This window comes from Budorcas taxicolor, chromosome 5, assembly GCF_023091745.1.
Source record: "Budorcas taxicolor isolate Tak-1 chromosome 5, Takin1.1, whole genome shotgun sequence".
In the NCBI taxonomy this organism is placed as follows: domain Eukaryota; kingdom Metazoa; phylum Chordata; class Mammalia; order Artiodactyla; family Bovidae; genus Budorcas; species Budorcas taxicolor.
In genome coordinates, this window is record NC_068914.1 from 69730744 (window position 1) to 69756258 (window position 25515).

Below are 25515 nucleotides of genomic sequence, written 5' to 3' on the forward strand. Positions count from 1 at the left end.
TTACTCCATCATTTAAAAATCTGAAGTTAGTAATTCACTATCTGAAATCACTGCAGATGGTGACTACAACTATGAAATTAAAAGACGCTTGCTCCTGGGAAGAAAAGCTATGACAAGCCTAGATAGCATATTAAAAAACAGAGACATTACTTGACTGACAAAGGTCTGTCTAGTCAAAGCTATGGTTTTTCCAGTAGTCATGTATGGATGCCAGAGTTGGACCATAAAGAAAGCTGAGCGACAAAGAATTGATGCTTTTAAACTGTGGTGTTGGAGAAGATGGACAGCAAGGAGATCAAACCAGTCAATCCTCAAGGAAATCAGTCCCAAATATTCATTGGAAGGACTGATGCTGAAGCTGAAGCTCCAATACTTTGGCCACCTGATGTGAAGAACTGACTCACTAGAAAAGACCCTGCTGGGAAAGATTGCAGGCAGGAGGAGAAGGGGACAACAGAGGATGAGATGGTTGGATGGCATCACCAACTCAATCGACATGAGTTTGAGCAAGCTCCTGGAGTTGGTGATGGACAGGGAAGCCTGGTGTGCTGTAGTCCATGGGGTCACAAAGAGTCGGACACAACTGAGCAACTGAACTGAACTGATCCCCTATCTGATAGCATGGTTAATAGGAGAAAACAGCTTCACCATCAGCTAATTCATTGCTCTGCAGCTGAAAACACTTCTGATCATTAAAACTACCAGGCAATGAATGAGACAGGGTGCTCAGGGCTGGTGCACTGGGATGACCCTGAGAGATGGGATGGGGAGAGAGGGAGAGGGGGGTTCAGGATGGGGAACACATGTACGCCCATGGCTGATTCATGTTAATGTATGGCAAAAACCACTACAATACTGTAAAGTAATAAGCCTACAATTAAAATAAATTAATTCATTCAAAAAAATAAAACCACCAGGCAACTCTTATTAATTTTCAGATTCCTAGGTAACTGTCTTGGAAATTCTGATTTTGTACTTCTGAAATGGGGCATGAAAGTAGATGTTAGAAGGGATTGAACATAAATAAGAAATAGCTCCAGGCTTCAAGAAGTGAACAAGGGAGCAAACCACAGATACAAATAACTATACATAAGGACATGGACTTGCCTGGTGGCTCAGATGGTTAAAAACCTGCCTTCCATGCAAGAGACATGGGTTTGATCCCTGGGTCAAGAAGATCCCCAAGAGAAGGAAATGGCAACCCACTCCTGTATTCTTGCCTGGAGAATTCCACGGATAAAGGAACCCGGTGGGCCACAGTCCATGGGGTTGAAGAGTCCAACAGGACTGAGTGACTAACACTTTGACTTTTCATATACAAGGACAACTGTGAAATGTGCTGATATCTTGAAGGAGAGAAGGATCATAACCAGGCAGTGGTACAATCATAATCAGGAAAAGATTGACAAAGAATAAAAACTTTGATGACCTTCAGTCACTCCTTAAACAGACATAAAATACTCACATGCCAGATACTATACATATCCACTGATCAAAGCCAGAAACCTGGACTCGACTTTCTTCTCCACTCTCTATGATCACAACTGAATCACTGAGCCCTGCTGATCTGTACTTCTGAATATCTTACTAATCCTTTCGTCTCCTTTCATCCTGCCTCCTTATTTCCGGTCTACACTACTGAGGTAATCTCAGTAGCTCCCTTGCTCTAGATTTACCCCAGCGGCAACCATTCTCTGCGCTGCCACTAGACTACTAGGTTCTTAACTGCGAATATAATCACATCTGTTCTCAGGCGGAAGCACATTAGCAGCCCCCTATCACCGAACTTTCTTTTCTATGTGTATAAGGCACTCCACAATGAGGGTCTAGTTATCTTCACTAGTCTCATTCCTACTCCTCCACAGTGTGTACTCTCGACTCCAGCCAAACTGGAACCACCTTGAAACTCCAAGTGTGCTCTGCCCTTACATGTCTGTCTTGCTTCGACTTCCCTCCTTGCCAGCTCCACCTCCCCCAAAGATTTCTGCTCATTATATTCCAACCCATCTTTTAAAGTGGCAGGCACTCAGTTTTCTCCTTGACAAAGGCTGCCTTTATAGTCTCTCCCTACCATCCTTGGGGATGTCATTTGGATGACAAGATTATTCTCTTACTGGTGTAAAGTTTACAGAATGTAACCCAGTGGGTTGTGTTTATTTGCTGACATGTCTAAATCCTCTCTAGTCTGTGATCTTATTCACCCTTGCCCCCTTATGCACCAAGCAGAGTGCCTGGTTCACTCTCCACTTAAGATGCATGAATGAGCAAGTGTACAAGGGTGGCTACCATCTTCTCAGAATCTAAGACCAGAGAGCACTACTTTTGAGTAACAGGAAAATGTAAATTCAGACTAACAAACAAAAGGCTCATTACAGCTATTGCATCATGTAAAAGAACAGAATGTTGGACTAGATGATTAAAGGTCTGCTGCTGCAATTCTAAACTTCTAGGAGTCTGTATATTCTGTTTTCTACTTTACCTTTTAAACTAGGAAGATGGCAGAGCTAAAGAAGGACAGAAACTACTGGAAAATGATTCAGAGGATTACAATCATTTTCAAAGTAGAGAGAAAGCCAAAGATAATCAAAAAACAAAATAAAAAGCTCTATATTAACTCCAACTTGTAAGAACAATGATTCTGACCCAAGTCCAACTATGATGGGAAAGTACATCCCACTGTAAAACCTCAAGAGACAGGCCTTATTTGGTGTCTTAATTTCTCTGTTAATGTAAGTCCTCACTTAAACTACATCACATTTCAAAGGAGGCTGCCTGTTAGATAACTGCATGTCCCCAAGTACACAGTCATGGAAGTTGAAACAAGAGTCACAAATGAGATTACTTTGTTAAGGTCATAAAATAATTCAAACAAATTCCAAACAGAACCTTTGATCTGAAATTTAGTTTTATGTTCTGATCTCCTGATAACAGCCCAGCTTTGTGAATTCCTAACTGTGTTCTCTTCTTTTCATATTTGTTCACAAGGAAAACCCAGTGAAATTTATCCATTACTTTAAAACAGAATTCGCAAAAGATCTCTGCTATAGCACTTGAGTTCTACTAAAAATAATATATGTGGAATTTAGAAAGATGATAACAATAACCCTGTATGTGAGACAGCAAAAGAGACACAGATGTATAGAAGTCTTATGGACTCTGCGGGAGAGGGAGAGGGTGGGATGATTTGGGAGAATGGCACTGAAACATGTATAATATCATATGTGAAATGAAACGCCAGTCCGGGTTCGATGCATGATACAGGATGTTCGGGGCTGGTGCACTGGGATGACCCAGAGGGATGGTATGGGGAGGGAGGAGGGAGGGGGGTTCAGGATGGGGAACATGTGTACACCCGTGACGGATTCATGTTGATGATGTATGCCAAAACCAATACAATATTGTAAAGTTAAAAATAAAAAAATAAAACCTGAACAACCAGATCGCCCAAGAAACATCTCCATATCATTAAATAATCTCACAAATGAGGTGACACCATGATGAACTAAAAGAAAAAAGTCCTCAGGTTTTCACCTCTCTCTTCATGGTATGTATCATATGAGCTGTTACACAGACAAAAAAAAAATGTGGGGGAGGGAGGCAGAGAAGTCAGTATTTAGGAGGGGTGAATAGTGGCTAATATTCTAACCATAGCGAAGCAGAATGAATAACATATCTCATTCTTAAACAATCATTTATTAAGTACTGAAAATAAAGACCACAAAATATAAAAATAAAAAATTGGAAAAGAAAAAATTTGCATGGCCATTCCTCCATCCCAAACACATTCCATCAACATCATTCAGATTCTGTGGCTCAAACCAAGTTATTACCAGTGACAGATTTAGGCTAAAAACCTCAGTTCCGGAGGTTCCAAGGCAAGTTATTTAACCTGTTTTTAAAAAGTCCCTTTCTTCATGTGAAGAAGAGAAAAAGAGGACAGCTGTCAAATCTATATTCCAGGACGATTTTGAAGATTAAGTATAATAACCTGCACATAGATAGGCACAGATACACAGATGTGGTAGAGGGAAGTTTTCTTGCTTTTATGGTGGCACTTTTAGCTTTCCAGGAATAACTTTTTGAACATCAGTTTGTTGTTCCTTCACAAGTTAAAGATAAGGGTGCAGTGGCACTCATTCTTTCTTCTTTCCTTCTACTGAGTCTGGCACTTTGGTGAGGGAATGTTATTGGCATCTAGACACATATTCTGGAGAAGGCAATGGCACCCCACTCCAGTACTCTTGCTTGGAAAATCCCATGGATGGAGGGGCTTGGTAGGCTGCAGTCCATGGGATCGCTCAGAGTCAGACATGACTGAGTGACTTCACTTTCACTTTTCACTTTCATGCATTGGAGAAGGAAATGGCAACCCACTCCAGTGTTCTTGCCTGGAGAATCCCAGGGACGGGGGAGCCTGGTGGGCTGCCGTCTATGGGGTCACACAGAGTCGGACATGACTGAGGTGACTTCGCAGCAGCAGCAGACACATATTCATGATGTGCCCATTATACGTCCATGGAATGTGGTATTTGCTATAGTTTGAAATAAGTCCCTCCAAAATTAATGTTCAAGTCTTAATCCCAGGACCTCAGAATGTGACCTGATTTGGAAATAGGCTTGCTTCAGATGGCTCAGACGGTAAAGCGTCTGTCTACAATGTGAGAGACCTGGGTTCGATCCCTGGGTTGGGAAGATTCCCTGGAGAAGGAAATGGCAACCCACTCCAGTACTCTTGCCTTGAAAATCCCATGGATGGAGGAGCTTGGTGCAGGCTACTATCCGTGGGGTCGCAAAGAGTCAGGCACGACTGAGCGACTTTACTTTCTTTCTTTCTTTCTTGTTTCAGATGTAGTAAGTTAAAAATGAGGTCATTTTGGACTATGGTATGCTCTTGATCTAGTAAGACTCATTTCCTTATAAGAAGAGGGGACACAGACACACACACACAGGGAGCACCCCATGTGCTGACGGGGGCAGGACTGAAGCACTGTAGCTATAAGCCAAGGGACCCTAGGGATGGCCGGCAGATCACAGGAACAGGTAAGGAAAGACTCTACCTTAGAGCTTCCAGAGAGAGCTTGGCCTTGCCAATACCCTGATTTTGGAATTCTGACCTCCAGAACTGTTACATAATCAGTTAATTATTAATTGTTAATTTCTGTTTTCAAGACTCTCAGTTTGTGGTACTCTGTAACAACTGCCCTACGAAACTAATACAATCTACTACAAACTGAAGCACAGACGTACATTACACGTGTTCAATGTGCAGACATTTCTTTGAGTCACGAAGATTTCCAAAGTGTTTTGGCAACTATTAGCCTGCTTGAGACTCAAAACAACATTACTGTCCCGCTGAATAAACTGAGAGATGTAAAATCAAAGAAGTTATAAAAGAAGGTCTACTCCTATGCTTCTACGCCAAAGACTTCTTTTGGAAACTATCACCTTTTCTCCTTGAGTTACTGGCTGGCTACAGCCACATTTGTGGTCCACCCTTGGCTGATGTATATGGACTATATGCTATGCATGTGCTGTGTGCAGTTGCGCAGTCACTCAGTCGTGTCTGACTCTGTGTGACCCCATGGGCTGTGGTCCGCCAGGCTCCTCTGTCCACGGGATTCTCCAGGCAAGAATCCTGGAGTGGGTTGCCGTGCCCTCCTCCTCTGTACTAACCTTTCTCTTAGCACAATTATTTTCCCTTTATCAGGATTTTTATCTTTCTTTAACAACTTTTCTGAGATATAATTCACATTTCATAAATATATTTTTGTCTTTTTAAAATATATAACTAAATGGCTTTTTAAAATGTCCAGGGATGTGCAACCATCACCACAAGCTAAGTTTAGAACGTTTTTATCACCTCAAAAGAAACTAGTGGTTCCGCCCAACTCCATGATCCAATACTTTATAGCACAGAAACGAAGTCTTGTGAATAATAAATATCAGAGTCATTGCATTCTTATCACGTACTGGACAGTATTCCAAGACTTTACACGTAACAACTAATTTAGTTGACACAATTCTATGAAATAAGTACTAATTTTTCTTCATAACACTGAGTTCTTTAGCTCAAAGAGGTTAAATAATTTGTCCAAGGCTACTGAGATCACAGGTGGTGGCACTGGAATTTAAATCTAGACAATTACAAAACATGTGCCAATCACTTAAAGCTGAAAGTTAATTTAAACAAAGCAAAACTATAGCAAAGAGGAAGCACAATGGTCTGATAAATTATGACACGGGAGTTAAGTGACATGGATTCTCTCTAGGGCTTGATAAGTTTGCTATGTGAATCCTTTCAAATTCCACCTTCCTGTAACATTTCAACACATTCTGGGGATATTGCTGATAACACTATTTTTTTTCCATTGCAACTATTTCTTTATTCAAAGAATTATGATTTAAAATGAAACATATGCATATCAAACTAGAGAAATAGTGTCATGAATTCCCATGTATCTGTGATACATCTTAAATAATTACCAGTACATGGACAATCCTCCTTCATGTATACAGAAAATACACACATAGTAAATTATTTCAAAGCACATCTTGAGGTACTACTGACAGCAATCTTTATTCTATCCCTAAAAAGACCTGATTGAGGATGAAATGCATCTAATTCCTTTCCTTCAAGTAGAATCACTGGCAGTACAGGAAGCAATCCTAAGAAGGGTTTTTATTATCAAAAGAAAATCAAAGGACATTACCAAAAACAATTTCTCAAAAATTACTAAATAATCTCTAAATGATATGTTCTTTGAAATATGAAAACATCTCAGGCACATATAGCAAGAATTAAATAACTAGAAAGATGTTTTATAAGGTTTTGAAAACTAAGGAAGGATTTTATGCCTATCATGATAATCAATATTACTTCTGAGTGTCCTGAGAGGCCAAAAAACACAAAAGTAGAAACTTGTAAATACCAACAACATACCTGTTTATCGTCCAGCAGATCAGGCTCCCCTTTACTAGAAGCAGAGCTGACATCATCTTCATCTGAACTGTTGCTGACTTCCTCTTCATCTGAAGGAAGGTCACCAAGACCAAGGTCCAGATCACTGTGTCCCTCCTGGGATGCTCCAGAACTGCTTTAATAGAGAATATCGCCTTAGACACCCTTGAGAACAAGAAATCCTACCAAAAACAAACTGCGAGGGCTTCCCTAGTGACTCAATGGTAAAGAACCTGCCTGGCAATGCGGAAGACACAGGTTTGAGAATTCCATGGACAGAGGAGCCTGGTGGGCTACAGTCCATGGAGTTGCAAGAGTTAGACACGGCTGAGTGACTAACACACAGACACACAGACACAGACACAGACACACAGACACACACACACACACACACATTGTGAGAGGTAAGCAAAGCACAGCTAAGGGATCTGGAGGGATGGAAAGAGTCAGATCAACCAAATTCTCCCTTCCCTTTCCCCATCTCAGTTGTCAAAAACCCAAATTCATCTTGGATTTAAAATGGATCACCTTGAAAAACATGTTTGTTTGTTTGTTTGTTTGTTTTACAACAAACCAGTGAATATAACATAAAAAAGGCAGACTCACAGATACAGAGAACAAACTAGTGGTTACTAGTGGCAGGGGGAAGGTACAATACACTGGGTGTAGGACAGACTCAAATGTATTACAACATGGGAAATATGGCCAATATTTTGTAATAAATGTAAATGGAAAGTGATCTTTAAAAATTGTATAAAAAAACAAAAACAACACCCAATGGGGCTTTCCTGCTGGCCCAGTGGTTAGGAATCCACCTGCTAATGCAGGGGACACGGGCTCCATTCCTGGTCTGGGAAGATTCCACATGCCAAGGGGCAACCAAGCCTGTGAGCCGTACCTACTGAGCCCATGAGCCACAACTACCGAAGCCCACACAACCTGGAGCCTGTGCTCCACAAGAAGAAAAGCCACCTCAGTGAGAAGCCGGTGTACCGCAGCTAGAAAGTAGCTCTTGTTCTCCGCAACTAGAGAAAAGTCCGCAGCAACAAGGACCTGGTGCAGCCAAAAAAATAAATACAACTGGATAAATCTTAAAAACAAAAAAATAGACCAAACCTAACATGTACTTCTGTGACAAGAAGGTGGGTAAGGAGCAAGTTTCCCAGATGCCCCTATCCTATGCTTTAATATACCCTTACTCTGGATAATCAGGTCTCTACAAACACAAACCAAGAAGCTTCATAAGAGGTGGCCTGGGTTACTGATCACGTTAATGTTTCAACATTAGAAGAGGTGTTGCTTCCTTAGGTCTCAGAGGTTCATTTTTTTAAAAAGCAATGAACAAATCTGTAAGTACTGGGAGGTAATGATGGTGACCACGATGCACAATCCACGTGCTGTTGTGAATATGCGCCCACCTCTCTGCTCATCATTGCTGCCTTTCATGTAACCACATCTGAGGATGGGCACAGAATCCCCAGCTTGCTCCAGACCTGCTGAATCAGAAGCTCTATAGAGATGCAGGGCCCCGAAGGGATACAGGCTGGAGTTTGAAAACCCTTGTACAAGGCCATTTATCAACTCCTCCTCACCAGCCTGACATCAACATTTCTCACTCTGTACTGAGACAGAATTCTTGAATCTAGAAGACACTGTGGCAATCCAATCTATGAGGGGAATTCCATAGGAAAGCTCCCAAGGAAGGCAACAGAAGTAATTCTAGCTTTAGTTGTGAAGACTCAGGAAGAAAAGGACTGTAGTAATGGCTTTTCTGTTTGTAGTCTGTAAGAATATCTGCAGAACAGCAGAGTCAGGAAAAAGATCCATAGAAAATCACCAGGGAAGACACTCAGGCAGAATAAGGCGACAGTTCCATGCCCTGTGGCAGGTTTCTTTTCAGGTCATGGGCAGGTCACTCAACCGCCAAGATTCCTAAGAAGTCATGAGATTTTCTAACGGGAATCTTAAAAGTTAAATTTTCTGCCAGTTCCTGATTACACATTGTAGGATACAGACTTGCCTCAGAACCCATTCCTGAAGCCCAACTGTTATACACACCAGTTGGATGGAGGCAGAACGCCAAGAGAACACTCCCTCCTGCCAAAGTTACAGTTTCCTATTACTCAGGGGCAGAGGGCCTCAGGGAGTCATATCACAGCCTCAATTAGGTGGGTGCATATCTTATCACAGCTCCCCCTGGCACAGAGAAGATTCACCCCTGGGGTGGTGGGTGGGGTGGACAGCAGAGCAGTCAAATCACTGGCAATATTCACTTGTCTCTTGGTGCAGGGATAGGAGCCCAGCCCAGCTGGGTAATTAGGTGACTGAGATGAGAGACATTCATCCCTATAAGCAGAAGGAAATATACCTTCAACTTGCTTTTTATCTTCGTTCTTAATCTCTTCACATCCTCTGAAACCCTGCTCCTCAAAACATATTCAGTCTATTAGCAACTTCAGCATCACCAGGAAGCTTTCTAGAAAAATAAAACTGCAGTCCCGCCCCACCCCAATGAATCAGAAGCTGGTTTTAACAAAACCCCAGTAATTTGATTTTTTGGATTAGCCTATCCATGAGTTCTTTATGATTTAACAGTATAAAAATTCCAAATAGTAATACAGCTGTGGCACCTATGAGGAAATTAGGTTTATTTTGTCTAGAGAACACTGGATTAACATTCAGAGAGCTACTTTTTTTGTTTTTTTGGAGAGCTATTTTAAAGAAGACAACAACCAGTTGGTTGCCACATCCATTCGTGGACACAAAAGTTCACAAAAGTTAACATTTAAGAACAAGGGGACAAAAAGTAAGTAAATAAAATATTTAAATAAGGATCAAAGGAATAAAAAGCTTTAAATATTAAAAACAAGGATCAAAATGTACCTCCATACAACTACAGGAGATTTTAGTTCTGAAAATTGATTACCTAGAGAAAACCTTCCCTGGCCACCCTCCACCTACTCCAAATTAGATTATCTGGCTCTTCTCAATCCTACATGCTCTTACTTGGTACATTTTTTTCCCTCTCATTAAAATGTAAACTGTTAAGGACAAGGAAATTGTCTTTTTCAGTTGAACCGCCATCACATTACTTGATATGTAATATGCCCTCAATATATTTTTATTGAATGAACAAAAAAGATATTAGAAATCAATGGGTGTTAAATTGCAGAAGTTCAGATAATGTATGTGGTACTGGTGATGCCAGATAAAGGCCTGGAGCAGGGGGAATACTGGAAAAATGATGGTTTTTAAAGGAAAAAGGATCTCTGGGCATCATCATCGATGGTACAGAAGAATGCTGGTATTCACAAAACAGAAAAACCATTTTGCCTACCAAAGGAATCTCTTGTGAGTAGTTAATATTTGGAGAAGATGACAGGTGCCAAGCTGTCAAGAAGCATGAAGAGTTTACACGCATCTTACAGGCCTTCAGCAAGGAGACTGAGACCTTCCAGTGGACCTCAGAGATCTCCTCAATATATCTCCAAGATGCATGTCACTACCACACTTCTTTCTTTTTTAAAAAAGTCTTCAGTGGGTTTGTTACAATATTGCTCCTGTTTTATGTTTCACTTTTCCTGGATGAGAGGCATGTAGGATCTTAGTTCCCTGACCAGGGATCGAACCTGCACCCCTTATACTGCAAGATGAAGTCTTAACCACTGGACTACCAGGGAAGTCCCTATACATCTTTCTTATTAGTGCCAACAGAGAAGACAATGGCACCTCTTCCATCAGTCAAGTTTTGTAAGCACAGTACCTACCCCTCTCTCCCCATATCCCACCCCCTCCAAGCAGAGGAAAGGATATCATTGTTTATTAGCATCAGTGAGGTCATCTTGATGATTTCAGAGCCCAAGTCGAAGCTAAAGCAGCTCCCCACATACCTGGATGGTAAACAGTAGAGATCAATTATGGTTTCTGAAGCTTAAGAGGGAGGAACTTTTGTAGACCGAAATAGGGTTTTGCTGCTGCTAAGTCGCTTTAGTCGTGTCTGACTCTGTGTGACCCCATAGATGGCAGCCCACCAGGCTCCCCCGTCCCTGGGATTCTCCAGGCAAGAACACTAGGAGTATTAATTTTGTAACCTCAAATCAATGAACTGAAATGGAGATAGGCAGAGCGACAGAGAGGGAGGAAGACCCAGGAAGTAATTTCCATAGTGCAGGCAGCCTGAGCCAGGGTGGCTACATCAGAAATTGAGAGGAAGGGCTGAACATACAAGGAAAACATCACCAGAGCTAGGGCAAAGAGGGGGCAAAAAACTCAAGTCTTCCTTCAAAGTTTCAGGAACAGTCACCAGCAGAATGAGGCTGACACATCAATTGAAACAGAAATATACCAACAAAGGATCTGATTTTAAAAGAAAATAGAGTCAGCAGCAAAATCAGGAAAGATGCCACCTAGAACCCACATACATGCTCATCTCTCCATGACTAAACAGAGAAAAACTGTTGATTATTCTATTTTCCCATATAACCGTGAACTTTCAAACCTATCTAATAATTTTAGATTCTTGATAATGAAACATGGATTTCTTGCCTATGCTAGTCACTGAGTTCAGGCTCCTCCATTCCTTACACTCCCTTCCCACTCTCAGAAAGATAACATCCTAACACAGTCTGCTTTTAGGGTTAAAGGGACAAGACATAGTGTTTCCTCCACACTTTCCTGCCTAGTTATTACATAATTTGACAACTGAAATAAAAGGACAGTAAGCTGCAAAAACAACCAAAACAGAGTCACAACTGGGCTCTCCTTTTGCAGGCCATCGTTTCCAAAAGTACGCTCGGATAAAAACAGAGACAAGGAGAGCCAGAAGTAAATTTCTACTAATTTAGGTAACTGTTCCCTCAATCTCACATGCCAAGGATCCCTGCAACTGGAGTGGTGATTATTTACTGTCATCGCTTAAAAAAAAAAAAACTGACTTATTTGTTCATGTTATTTTCTGTATATAAACAGTACATTTTACACTGGAAGTATATCAAACTTCTCTTTTTAACACATCAAGGATGATCTCTCTTTTTAAAAAGTAATTCCTTAAAAAAAAGATTCCTATTTTATTTCCTCAAAGAGTTTTTAGAAACATAAAACCTGCACGGAGCCAAGGTAGGCATAAAAGTTGCCAGGGTTCACCAACAAAACATCCTTGTGAACCTCTATTAAATTAGAGTCTAGCAAGGGGAGGGGAGAAAGCCAAGGATGACACAGAAATGAGAAGAGGAGCAGAATCAACAGAACACGTTTTCAAAGCACTGAAAGCAGTTTTGGCAAATCCAGTTATCTTTTACCTCTCTTGCCTGTGATCTTATTTGGAGCCCCTGAAACAAAGAAAATCCCCCTGCAACACAGGAGACCCAGGTTCGATCCCTGGGTCGGGAAGATCCCCTGGAGAAGGAAGTGGCGACCCACTCCAGTATTACTGCCTGGAGAATCCCATGGACAGAGGAGCCTGGTGGGCTACGGTCTACGGGGTGGCAAAGAGTCGGACACGACCGAGCAACTAAACAACAACAAAACAAAGAATATTCCATGTAATTTCTCCAAGTGTGAAAACAAGAAATTCACTCCAATATTCTCACCTTCAAAGTTTCTCTCGCATTTTCAAGTGACAACACGTAAATCCAACTTTCTGTCATCTTTCGTCTCTTCTTTCTACTCCTCGACCAAACTGAACAGAACACCTGCTAGTCTGCAAGATTTCAAAATTCTTTTGCAAATGCTGTCTCATTATGACTTGGTGATTATGAACCCACTCCAGTATTCTCGTCTGGAAAATTCCACGGACTGAGGAGCCTGGTAGGCTATACAGTTCATGGATTTGCAAAGAGTCGGACACGACTGAGCAACTTCACTTCACTTGGCTACTTTCATATTTATCACAGAGTAAGTGGGGAAAATGACCAAGGAAAACTTGAAGGATGAACCAGGAAAAAAATTTTTTAAATAAGTCATATATTATAAAATGTAAAGTATATAAGACAGGTTTACAATTTTCACTGGAAAATTGTTTCTATTTAGTTTCCCCAGAAAACTTTCTACTCTTTCACTTCAGTTCCTTTATGGAATTGCAGATTCCACTGTCAAGTTGAAAACTAGGCATTAAATCAACAACAACAAATTTTAAAAACGATTCATCTTCTTATTTTCAGGTCCTCTTCTCAATTATCCAGTATGTGTGGAATTTTCTCTACCCACTACGCACATGACTACCCCCCAAATAAGAAAGATTTCTCTCTACTTCTTTTAGGAAATACGGAACAACTCGGGAATTTGCCCTACATAACATTTTCATCCTCTAACAAAGCAAGACTCATATAATCACGTCATGATTTCAGGTTTTCCAAACACAAGATCTTGCATGATTATTTTCTGTCTGTGCAGAGCCAGAGTGACAGAACACAAAAGCCAAGAGATAACAAAGAGTTTGAAACAAATTTATCTGACTTCAACAAAGCTTAAGTTCCACAGGTGTAACCCTTCTGGGCTCAGATCATCTGATAGGTCTTCCTCATTGCTAACTGTTTTGACTAAAAATAAACACTGATGTCTCCATAATAAGTAAGGCTGAGACTTTTATTACTGATTTCAGAAAAAGAAATTACATACACACACACACACACACACACACAGAGATATAAAGAAAGAAAAGCAAAAAGGAAAAATGACTGTCTGAGGAGGCCTTACAAATGGCTGAGAAAAGAAGAGAAGTGAAAGCCAAAGGAGAAAAGGAAAGATATACGCATCTGAGTGTAGAGTTCCAAAGGATAGCAAGGAGAGGTAAGAGAGCCTTCCTATGGGAAAGACTAGAGATCACTTCATGAAAATCAAGAGATACCAAGAGAACATTTCATGCAAAAATGGGCAAAATAAAGGACAGAAATGGTATGGACCTAACAGAAGCAGAAGAGATTAACAAGAGGTGGCAAGAATACACAGAAGAAATATACAAAAAAGACCTAATGACACAGATAACCACAATGGTGTGATCACTCACCTAGAGCCAGACATGCTAGAATGAGAAGTCAAGTGGGCCCTAGGAAGCATCACTATGAACAAAGCTAGTGGAGGTGATGGAATTCCAGTTGAGCTCTTTCAAATCCTAAAAGATGATGCTGTGAAAGTGCTGCACTCAATACGCCAGCAAATTTGGAAAACTCAGCAGTGGCTACAAGATTGGAAAAGGTCAGTTTTCATTCTAATCCCAAAGAAAGCCAATTCCAAAGAATGCTCAAACAACTGCACAATTGCACTCATCTCACACGCTAGCAAAGTAATGCTCAAAATTCTCCAAGCCAGGCTTCAACAGTACATGAACTGAGAATTTCCAGATGTTCAAGTTGGATTTAGAAAAGGCAGAGGAACCAGAGATTAAATTGACAACATCTGTTGGGTCACAGAAAAAGCAAGAGAATTCCAGAAAAACATCTACTTCTGCTTCATTGACTATACTAAAGCCTTTGACTGGGTGGATCACAATAAACTGTGGAAAATCTTAAAGAGACAGGAGTATCAGACCACCTTACCTAGGTCAAGAAGCAATAGTTAGAACTGGGAATGGAACAACAGACCGCTTCCAAACTGGGAAAGGAGTCTGTCAGGGTTGTATATTGTCACCTTGTTTATTTAACTTATATGCAGAGTACATCATGAGAAACACCGGGCTGGAAGAAGCACAGGCTGGAATCAAGACTGCTGGTAGAAATACAAATAATCTCAGCTATGCAGATGATACCATCCTTATGGCAGAAAGTAGAACTAAAGAGCCTCTTGAAAGTTAAAGAGGAGTGAAAAAGTTGGCTTAAAATTCAACATTCAAAAAATAAAGACCATGGCATCCAGTCCCATCACTTCATGGCAAATAGATGGGGAAAGAGTGAGAGATTATTTTCTTGGGCCCCAAAATCACCACAGATGGTGACTGCAGTCATGATATTAAAAGATGCTTGCTCCTTGGAAGAAAAGCTATGACTAACCTAGACAGCATATTAAAAAGCACCAGAGACATTACTTTGCAGACAAAGGTCTGTATAGTCAAAGCTACGGTTTTTCCAGTAGTCATGTATGGATCTGAGAGCTGGACCATAAAGAAGGTTGAGCATGGAAGAACTGATGCTTTCAAACTGTGGTGCTGGAGAAGACTCTTCAGAGTCCCTTGGACTGCAAGGATATCAAACTAGTCCATTTTAAAAGCAATCAATTCTGAATACTCATTGCAAGGACTGATACTGAAACTCCAATATTTTGGCCACCTGATGCAAAGAGCCAACTCATTAGAAAAGACACTGATGCTGGGAAAGATTGAAGGCAGAAGGAGATGGGGACGACAGAGGACGAGATGGTTAGACAGCATCACTGACTCAACGGCCATGAGTTTGAACAAGCTCTGGGAGATGGTAAAGGACAGGGAAGCTTGATATGCTGCAGTCCATGGGGTCACAAAGAGTCGGACATGACTGAACCGACTTAGCAGCAGCAGCAGCAGCATGTACTATATTAACTTTTTAGAGTTAAATGTTTTAATAACCACAAAATATAAATAAATAAAATCACTAAAATAAGGGATAGGACAGGACGTGTTTGTTACCAAAAAGAAGTTTAAAAAAAAAATTGCAGCATAAAATGTACATAATTAGTGTTTTTACTCATTGTCAATGAGCAAAAACATCCAAGCCTTTAAAACAAGGTATTAACATCCAAGCCTTTAAAACTAGCAAGCTGGAGATCTATTGCTTTAGGAAAACAAACCAGAGGAAAATATCCAGTGTCCACTGAAATGTAAACTAGATTATTTAAAAACTGGCTTCAGAAAACAACAACAAATAAAACAACAAAAAACTAGCTTTGTGTAATGAACTTTGAAAATCAGGTCTGCTTCATTTTCCAGGGGCAACCTCTACCGTCATAAATTCAACATTCATCCCCTTCCCCAGAAACACATTTATTACTAGGATTCTTTTTTGCTTATTTAATTATAATTGAAGGATAACTGCTTTAAAATATTGGTTTCATTTCTGTCTTACATCAACATGAATAAGCCATAGGTGTACACATGTCCCTTCCCCCTTAAATGTCCCTCCCACCCTTTCCCACCCCTCTATCAAGGCTGTTCAGTTCAGTTCAGTCGCTCACTCGTGTCCACCTTTTTGAGACCCCATGAACCACAGCACGCCAGGCCTCCCTGTCCATCACCAACTCCCGAAGTTCACTCAAACGCATGTCCATTGAGTTGGTGATGCCATCCAACCATCTCATCCTCTGTCATCTCCTTCTCCTCCCGTCTTCAATCTTTCCCAGCATCAGGGTCTTTTCAAATGAGTCAGCTCTCTGCATCAGGTGGCCAAAGTATTGGAGTTTCAGCTTCAACATCAGTCCTTCCAAAGAACACCCAGGACTGATCTCCTTTAGAATGGACTGGTTGGATCTCCTTGCAGTCCAAGGAACTCTCAAGAGTCTTCTCCAACACCACAGTTCAAAAGCATCAATTCTTCTGCACTCAGCTTTCTTTATAGTCCAACTCTCACATCCATACATGACTACTGGAAAAACCATAGCCTTAACTAGACGGATCTTTGTTGACAAAGTAATGTTTCTGCTTTGAAATATGCTGTCTAGGTTGGTCATAACTTTTCTTCCAAGGAGTAAGTGTCTTTAAATTTCATGGCTGCAATCACCATCTGCAGTGATTCTGGAGCCCCCAAAAATAAAGTCACCCACTGTTTCCACTGTTTCCCCATCTACGTGCCATGAAGTGATGGACTGGATGCCATGATCTTAGTTTTCTGAATGTTGAGCTTTAAAGCCAACTTTTTCACTCTCCTCTTTCACTTTCATCAAGAGGCTCTTTGGTTCTTCTTTGCTTTCTGCCATAAGGGTGGTGTCATCTGCATATCTGAGGTTATTGATAGTTCTCCCAGCAATCTTGATTCCAGCTTGTGTTTCTTCCAGTCCAGCATTTCTCATGAGGTACTCTGCATATAAGTTAAATAAGCAGGGTGACAATATACAGCCTTGACGTACTCCTCTTCCTATTTGGAACCAGTCTGTTGTTCCATGTCCTAACTGCTGCTTCCTGACCTGCATATAGGTTTCTCAAGAGGCAGGTCAAGTGTTCTAGTATTCCCATCTCTTTCAGAATTTTCTACAGTTTACTGTGATCCACACAGTCAAAGTATTTGGCATAGTCAATAAAGCAGAAATAGATGTTTTTCTGGAACTCTCTTGCTTTTTCCATGATCCAGCAGATGTTGTCAATTTGATCTCGGGTTCCTCTGCCTTTTCTAAAACCAGTTTGAACATCTGGAAGTTCACAGTTCACGTATTGCTGAAGCCTGGCTTGGAGAATTTTGAGCATTACTTTACTAGTGTGTGAGATGAGTGCAACTGTGTGGTAGTTTGAGCATTTTTGGGCATTGCCTTCCTTTATGATTGGAATGAAAACTGACCTTTTCCAGTCCTGTGGCCACTGCTGAGTTTTCCAAATGTGCTGGCATATTGAGTGCAGTACTTTCACAGCATCATCTTTTAGGATTTGAAACAGCTCTACTGGAATTCCATCACCTCCACTAGCTTTGTTCATAGTGATGCTTCCTAAGGCCCACTTGACTTCACATTCCAGGATGTCTGGCTCTAGGTGAGTGATCACACCATTGTGATTATCTGTGTCGTGAAGATCTAGGTTGTTACAGAGTCCCAGTTTGAGTTCCCTGAGTCATACAGCAAATTTCCACTGGCTATCTATTTTACATATGGTAGTGAATATGCTTCCATGTTTCTCTCTGCATTCGTCTCACCCGCTACTTCCTGCCCCTCACCCGTGTCCCTTAAGTCTGCTCTCTATGTCTGCATCCCCACTGCTGCCCTGCAAATAGGTTCATCAGTACCATCTTTCTATTACTAGGGTTCTTCAGATTGTATTCTCCTGACAGAAACAAAATCAAGATCAGTACCCTGAGGCTATTATTCAAAATACAGTCACAGAAGGACAAGGGCTTCCCAGGTGACTCAGTGATAAAGAATCTGCCTGCCAAATCAGGATCAGGAGAGGCAGGTTTGATCCCTGGGTGGCAATATCCCCTGGAGGAGGAAATGGCAACCTACTCTAGTATTCCTGCCTGGAAAATCCCATGGACAGAGGAGCCTGGTGTGCTGCAGTCCATGGGGCCACAAAGAGTCGGACACGACTAAATGACAGCACACATACGCATGGAGGGACAACTCTGAAAACTAGCTAGAAAGCAAAATGGAATTCAAAATTCCTTAAAGTAGAAGATAACCTACCCAGATGCGAGCACTTGACGTAAGCAGATTCCAGAGTCAGTAAGGTTTAACCACAAAACAAGCAGTTTTAAAAAAAGTTTCCATCAATGGCCGTTAGTAGGAGGCTGGTTAAATAAACTGGGCATATTCATACAATGATATACTAAACAGCTATTTTAAAAATGAAACAGGTCTATGCACAATGGTATAGGTTGCTCTCCAACAATATTGCAAGGTTCAAAAGGAGTCAAGGCACAGAGCAGTGTGCATCCATCTGTGTAAAAAGGAAAAACACACACATATATGTGCCTATGTGTCTATCTACATAAATATATGCATATAAAAGGTATGCAGACAGGCTGCTGCTGCTGCTAAGTTGCTTCAGTCGTGTCCGACTCTGTGTGACCCCACAGACGGCAGCCCACCAGGCTTCCCCGTCCCCGGGATTCTCCAGGCAAGAACACTGGAGTGGGCTGCCATTTCCTTCTCCAATGCATGAAAGTGAAGTCGCTCAGTTGTGTCCGACTCTTAGCGACCCCATGGACTGCAGCCTACCAGGCTCCTCCGCCCATGGGATTTTCCGGGCAAGAATACTGGAGTGGGGTGCCATTGCCTTCTCTAGGGGATCTTCCTGACCTAGGGATTGAACCCAGGTCTCCCACATTGCAGGCATATGCTTTAACCAGGGAAGCCTGAAAGAGTCACAAGAAACTGATAAAAATCATTGCCTCTGGGGCTACAGTCTGAGATGAGAGACTTCATTATTTACCCTTTCCTGCTTTAAAAAACAAACAAACAAACAAAACATTTCTACTTACTTTTTCAAAGACAACACACACACATCCCAAACCCAGAAACTGTAAAGTTTTAATTCGAGCACCAACTCTTTAGGCATTCTGCCCACACCCCAGGTTTAGATTTCTGCGTATTTTCAAGACTGTCTTTATTTTTTCCCTTTAATTGCTTCTTAAATGGGAAAGATACATAGATTATGCCTTCTCTTATAGTCAGTATGTAGGGACTTATTTAGGAAAACCATTGGCATGAGTCTCTAGATAATAGGTAGGAGGAGAGACCTTCTGGCCAGTCAGTTGATAGCTTTAAAAAAGAGAAAGAGAGATTGTAAAGGGATTGTTCAACAGTCTATAGAGGCCACAGAGTAACCACACAACTGTTAAGGAGACCACAGTAAACAGCACCATATTATTAGGCATCTCCCAGAGGGCTCTGTCTGGGTTGTGAGAAAACTCCTGGCCTGTAAGATCATGCCCTCCAGAGCTCCTGGTCCAACCTTAAGGACAAAGGAGAAGTCCAAAGCCAATCACAATCCAACAGACTCCCCTGTCCCTCCAGCTTGGGGCTTCCCAGGTGGCTCAGTGGGTAAAGAATACACCTGCAATGCAGGACATGCAGAGACACAGGTTCAATCTCTGTGTCGGGAAGATTCCCTGGAGAAGAGAATGGCTACCCACTCCCATATTCCTGCCTGGAGAAACCCATGGACAGGGGAGTCTGGAGGGCTACAGTCCATGGGATCGCAAAGAGTCAGACACAATTACACATGCATGCCCCTCAAACTTAAGCATCTGGTTCAAGTCTGAGCTGTTCTGAGTTACAGTGGAATAAACTGTTATAAAAATGTCTTCTGAAACAAGCACTAGCTAAAATAAGTACCAAACATTTAACTACCAGCAGTTTTGCTTTCTTAAGGGATTTGAGGAATGAATGATTCTTTAAAATGCATTTCAAGAAATATAGATAATAGAAATCTGTTTGTTAACACAAATAGGAAAGAATTCTACTGAGCTTAGAATTGCTTCCAAATTAAATACAGCAGGTTCCCAACCCAGTTTTCTTATTGCAGCAAAGATGGTGTTTATTTTGTTGAAAAATAATGTTTAAACAAAGAGATGTTGACCCAACATCATTTCTTCCCTTTACCTCCTCATTATGTAACATGGAATTCACTAGTACCACACCAAATAGAGGCCGCTAGAAATAATGAGGTTGGGATGAATATATGAGGACACTTCATATTTAGACATGCACACACAGATACGCACACACACATATATTGCACATATATACATATATTTTCACACATGTGAGAAATGGAGTATTTCCTGCCATGTCAGTAAACAAGGATGTCACAGTCATCAGTGATTCCGGCCCTCCAGGGCACTCAGAAGGAAAAGAATACCTGCTAAAGCTGGCAGCCGTGAGGCTGTAGCCACTCCCTATGCTGAGCACTGAGGAACTCAGGATGTGAAGAAAACACAGGATTCTGACCCAGGATAGCTGAGGTGCATATGAAAGCAATGACTTCAGTGAGCCCAGACTCCTGCATCTTCTCGTACACAGAAAAACACTAAATTACTTACCTTGAAATATTTGGTTTCCTTTAATTAATTGTTGTTTAATTAACAAAAATCTCTTGATGTTCCAGCTACCTGCCCTTTGTTGTGAAAATTCTATAAAGCCTGGATTCTTCCCTTGCCTCCTTGAAGCAGTTCTCTCAGGATTATGTGAGAAGCTGCCTCCCAGGCTTTAAGTCCTAAAAATTTCCACCAAATAAAACAGAACTCTCAACGTTAAGGTTGTGAATATTTCTTAAGCTAACATATATATTTTATATATGATAATATTCAATATATAAAACTGCTAACCATTTATTTCAATAAATATTTACTGTAGGCTTATTACGCATTCTATTCTAGGCACTAGATGAAGATACTCTAACAGAATTAGTCATAGATGATGTTCAAACTGTAAATTCTATTGGTTGCTTTTCTTTTTACCTGCTAATTGAGACTCTCTTAAACTAACAAGTGCAAAAGGAATCAGGATAACTGCAGTAAATAGGGTAAAAGGCAGGGACCATTTTCTCAACAGAGAACAACTAAAAGTAGTGAAAGTGAAGCCGCTCAGTCATGTCCGACTCCACGGACTGTAGCCTACCAGGCTCCTCCCTCCTTGGGATCCTCAGGCAAGAGTACTGGAGTGGGTTGCCATTTCCTTCTCCAGGGGATCTTCCCAACCCAGGGATCGAACCAGAGTCTCCCACATTCCAGGCAGACGCTTTAACCTCTGAGCCACCAGGGAAGCCCGAACTAAAAGTAAGTGCATGCTAAATGTTAAAGGCAGCTCACAGGCACTAAGGGCTACAGAAGCAGAGAAAGAAGTACCCCATGCAGACTGGGGTAGTCAGATAAATTGGAGGTATGGGCACCTGGGAGAAGATACTTCAGTGAATGAAAGGAGAAACAAAGGTCTCCTAAATAGGAGAGGACTAGGGGAAAAACTGTGAGCAAAGGCATGGAGGCAGAAATGCAAGTGATGTGGCAGGTGATGGGAGATGGTGATAGGAGGGTGACTGCATTTCTGTGTGATGAGAAATGAAGATATTTACTAGTTAGAAAGAGGTTCCTACAGCTAGGAAGCAAGCAAGGCACACAAGAAATAATCAATTTGTGATGGGAGCTGGGATCCAAATTCAACCCTTCCCCTTAGCTTTATCAAGTTTCAACACTAGACGGGGAACCTAGCAGGGGAGTCAGGCTAGGAGAACGGACTGCGTGGTGAGCAGGCAGGGATGAACAGCTCACCCTCTGACTACCATCTCTAACAGGGTGACCATGTGCTTTTGTGTCAATCGTACGTGCCACATTGCTTCTGCTCATGTCTTTTCATCATAATTCTAACAGTCACTGAAAACGTGGTGAGATTTTTGGAAAATATGACCAGGTCCTCTGCCCCTGCTACGCTCTTGATCGTGACTCAGTATGAAGCCACTATGGTGTAAGGGCCCATACAGTGTTCTGCCTTGACATCAGGGGGAAGTGAAGAGAGCCCCAAATGGCCTAATGACAAGTTGCTCTTCCCACTCTGCTCCCTCAGATAAGGCCCCCTAGTCAAACAACCTTCTTGACCATAGGGACTCTTGCGGCTTATCCATGAATAGGTGATTTTAGTTCTCAGTCACTGTGTGAAATTACTGAAACTAGTCAATCACATTCTCCCAGGGAATCCTCTTGATGCCACAAAGTCTGGCTCCCACAGCTCCTGGTGGTTCTCTCCGCTTCCAGGGCAGCCTCTGTGTGGCCCTATGTGGAATGCTATGTCCTCCTCCCCTAGGGTGTACGTAACTGATAAACTGCTGTCAAGCTTACCTGTCACCTTTTGGCCATCCTCAACCATCCCTCACCAACAGGGTGAACAGAATGTAACCAAAACACCTACCAAAGAGGATGTCATTTTCTGGGACCCTTACATACAAAACTGGTGCACTGTTGATTTCTAATCGGATTATCCTCACATCATATTGAAGGGTATATGAACCTAGCTACATGAATTCCTAACTAAACTTTGCATTTACATCTACACAGACTCTGCCAGGATAAACGCAAGCAACTTCAAGTTGAAGTATTACTTCTATTATTACAGATAAAAGACATATTCCATGTCACACAAAATAAAATGTTGTATTACAGACCCCACTATAATAAAATAGTGGGGGATTACAAGGAAATCAGCAGTTAAACCAAAATCTACTTACTGTTCAAGATCTTATTGTATTCAAGCCTACTTGAGTGTTTCCATTTTCTAACAGGAACCACAACCTGTAATTGGGATTTCCCACTGACATGGAGGAAAAAGTAGGCTTCTTGGGAGCCCGTACGTATCTAAAGAGGGGAAGGTTAAACTATCGCTTATGAATAAATCAGTCCACTTCCTTATTTAAAATAAGCATGAAAAACTGTATTTACCATTTCTCTTAGACTGCTCTAGATCAACTATGAATTGTCAACAACCCCAAAGATCCACCTGGGACCCATTTCTTCCTCAGAGTACACTGGATACAGGTCCATTTTTTTAAGACTGAGAGTCTGCAGATGGCCTCAGGAAAGTTTTGTCTTCCACAAAACAGTATCAGTGTATCTTTGCACTCGTTACACTATTGACCTCTTCTCCTTTATCTCTGGCTCCCTTGACTGGGAAACAAACTAAATCACAACATTTTTATCAAACTTGGGAAGCATTTTCTAGAGTCAGAGAAAATGGAAGGGAAGTAAAAATAAACATGTATTCAAGAAGTGAGATAAACGGATGCACTTTTGCAGGGTCACAAACATTTCATCATAGTTTCATAGTTTCTCAGAGTAGATGCTAGAAACACTCTGCCTTGGAAAAAAAAAAAACTGCCTGTCTGAGTCCTCACCTAACCATTTACTAGATAAGTGAAACTGACTTAACCTCATTATGTCTCATTTCCTCATCCATAAAATGGGGATACCATAGTGTCTACCTGACAGGGTTTTATGAGAATTAAATGAATTAATATAAATAATGCTCTAATAATGTCTGAGACATAGAAAGTTCACTTTCCTATGTGCACTCTCTTTCTCCTCATATACGTGTGTGTGTGTGATCATCTCTAGTATTTAAAAGATTAGTACTCTAGACACTTAGAAGTCTAGACTTGTAGCAAAAAGGACTGCAAGAGAGAAGCTTCTGCATTGTCAGTCATGTGAAACAGCTCATCGCCAGCACACACATCTGAGTAAAGAACTGCAGTGAGATCATGTGAGCTGTGGTTTTGCAGGTCACTCCTGGGCTTGTTTTCCACGTTTAATTTCACTGCTTCTCTGTGGCAGTTTACTACTGGTACAGGAAGACTGAAAGCTCAGTTTCACAATACAGTCTCCTGTTTCTAAAAGAATTTCAATCACCAACATAAATGACTTAAAGGTATCCTGCTGAGTCTCAAGATACTTTTTAAAGTAACTTTCGAAAAGCTAGCTTCATCCCTCTTTGGTACATGATGATCACAATGATAACAACTTCAAAGACCAATATAGGTAGAGATGGTCTATGAATGATATAGGAAGGAAGTGTCACTTGTGGAATGAAACTGCTGATTTCCTTGTCAATATGAACTTCACTTCGCAATGTAAAGCCAAATACTTGTACGACTTTCATAGGAGGTTAAATAGCATAAAGAGTCTGGTAGGCCTTCAAAACACTGATCCTCTGTTCTGAGCCACTAGCTAAAAGTGCAAAAAAAAAAAAAAAAAGAGAGGAGGGAAGTAAAGAGAAATTAAGACACCAGGTAAAAAGACAAAGGGGCTTCCCAGGCACCTGAGTGGTAAAGAATCTGCCTGCCAAGAAGATGCAGGTTCGATCCCTGGGTCAGGAAGATCCCCTGGAGAAGGGAATGGCAACCCACTCCAGTATTCCTGCCTAGAGAATTCCATGGACAGAGGAGCCTAGTGGGCTCTAGTCCATGGGGTCACAAAGAGTCAGACATGACTTAATTAAAGACTAAAACAACAACAGAAAGACAAAGCGTCCTCTATTCCTCCAGCTGTGATATGTGTTAATTCTGACCATTCACTGAGCTTCTGGGGTGTTAGTTTTCATGTCAGGCATTGACACACAAGAAGGAAGATGCTATTCCTGCCCAGGGGGAAATAGGGCTGACAGCTTCTGTCTTTCTCACTTACTTCCAAGATAACAATAGCCTCCTAGGGACAGAGACAAACTACCCCTAAACTTTCCATTCATTCTAAAACTTTCCATACTAAAAAGCAAAACAAAAACAAACAAAATCCTTCAAAACCCTTATCTTTCAGCTGGACCAGAAGAGGGTAATGAGAGGGAAAGGGAGTATTTTACTTTTCACTATCTCTACATTTAATATTTTTTTAAAATAAGGATTCTATATAACATTTAGAATTAAAATATAATAATATGTAAAATTAGAATATTTCCTAACACCATACACAAAGATAAACTCAAAATGGATTAAAGTAATGGATTAAATGTAAGACCAGAAATTATAAAACTCTTTGAGGAAAGAATAGCTACTTGTCATCAAGTAGCTAGAACACTTGATGACATAAATCAAAGCAAGATCCTCTATGACCCACCTCCTAGAGTAATGGAAATAAAAACAAAAATAAACAAGTAGGACCTGATTAAACTTAAAAGCTTTTGCACAGCAAAGGAAACTATAAGCAAGGTGAAAAGATAACCCTCAGAATGGGAGAAAATGATAGCAAATGAAACAACTGAAAAAGGATTAATTTCCAAAATAAACAACCAGCTCTACAAACAACAAATGCTGGAGAGGGTGTAGAGAAAAGGGAAAGCTCCTGCACTTTTGGTGGGAATGTAAACTGATACAGCCACTATGGAAGATGGTATGACGAGTCCTTAAAAAACTAGGAATAAAACCTCCATATGACCCAGCAATCCAACTCCTAGGCATATACCCAGAGGAAACGAAAACT

General features: G+C 41.1%; 1 protein-coding gene across 1 annotated transcript in view; it reads right to left on the reverse strand.

Moving 5' to 3' along the window:
* The window catches only part of FGD6 (FYVE, RhoGEF and PH domain containing 6), a 103512-nt gene that overhangs the window by 52812 nt on the left and 25185 nt on the right, over positions 1-25515 (reverse strand). Inside the window, exon 3 of the mRNA XM_052640900.1 lies at positions 6941-7094. Coding sequence (XP_052496860.1) covers positions 6941-7094 — 154 coding nt within the window. The remainder of the gene's footprint in view (positions 1-6940; positions 7095-25515) is intronic.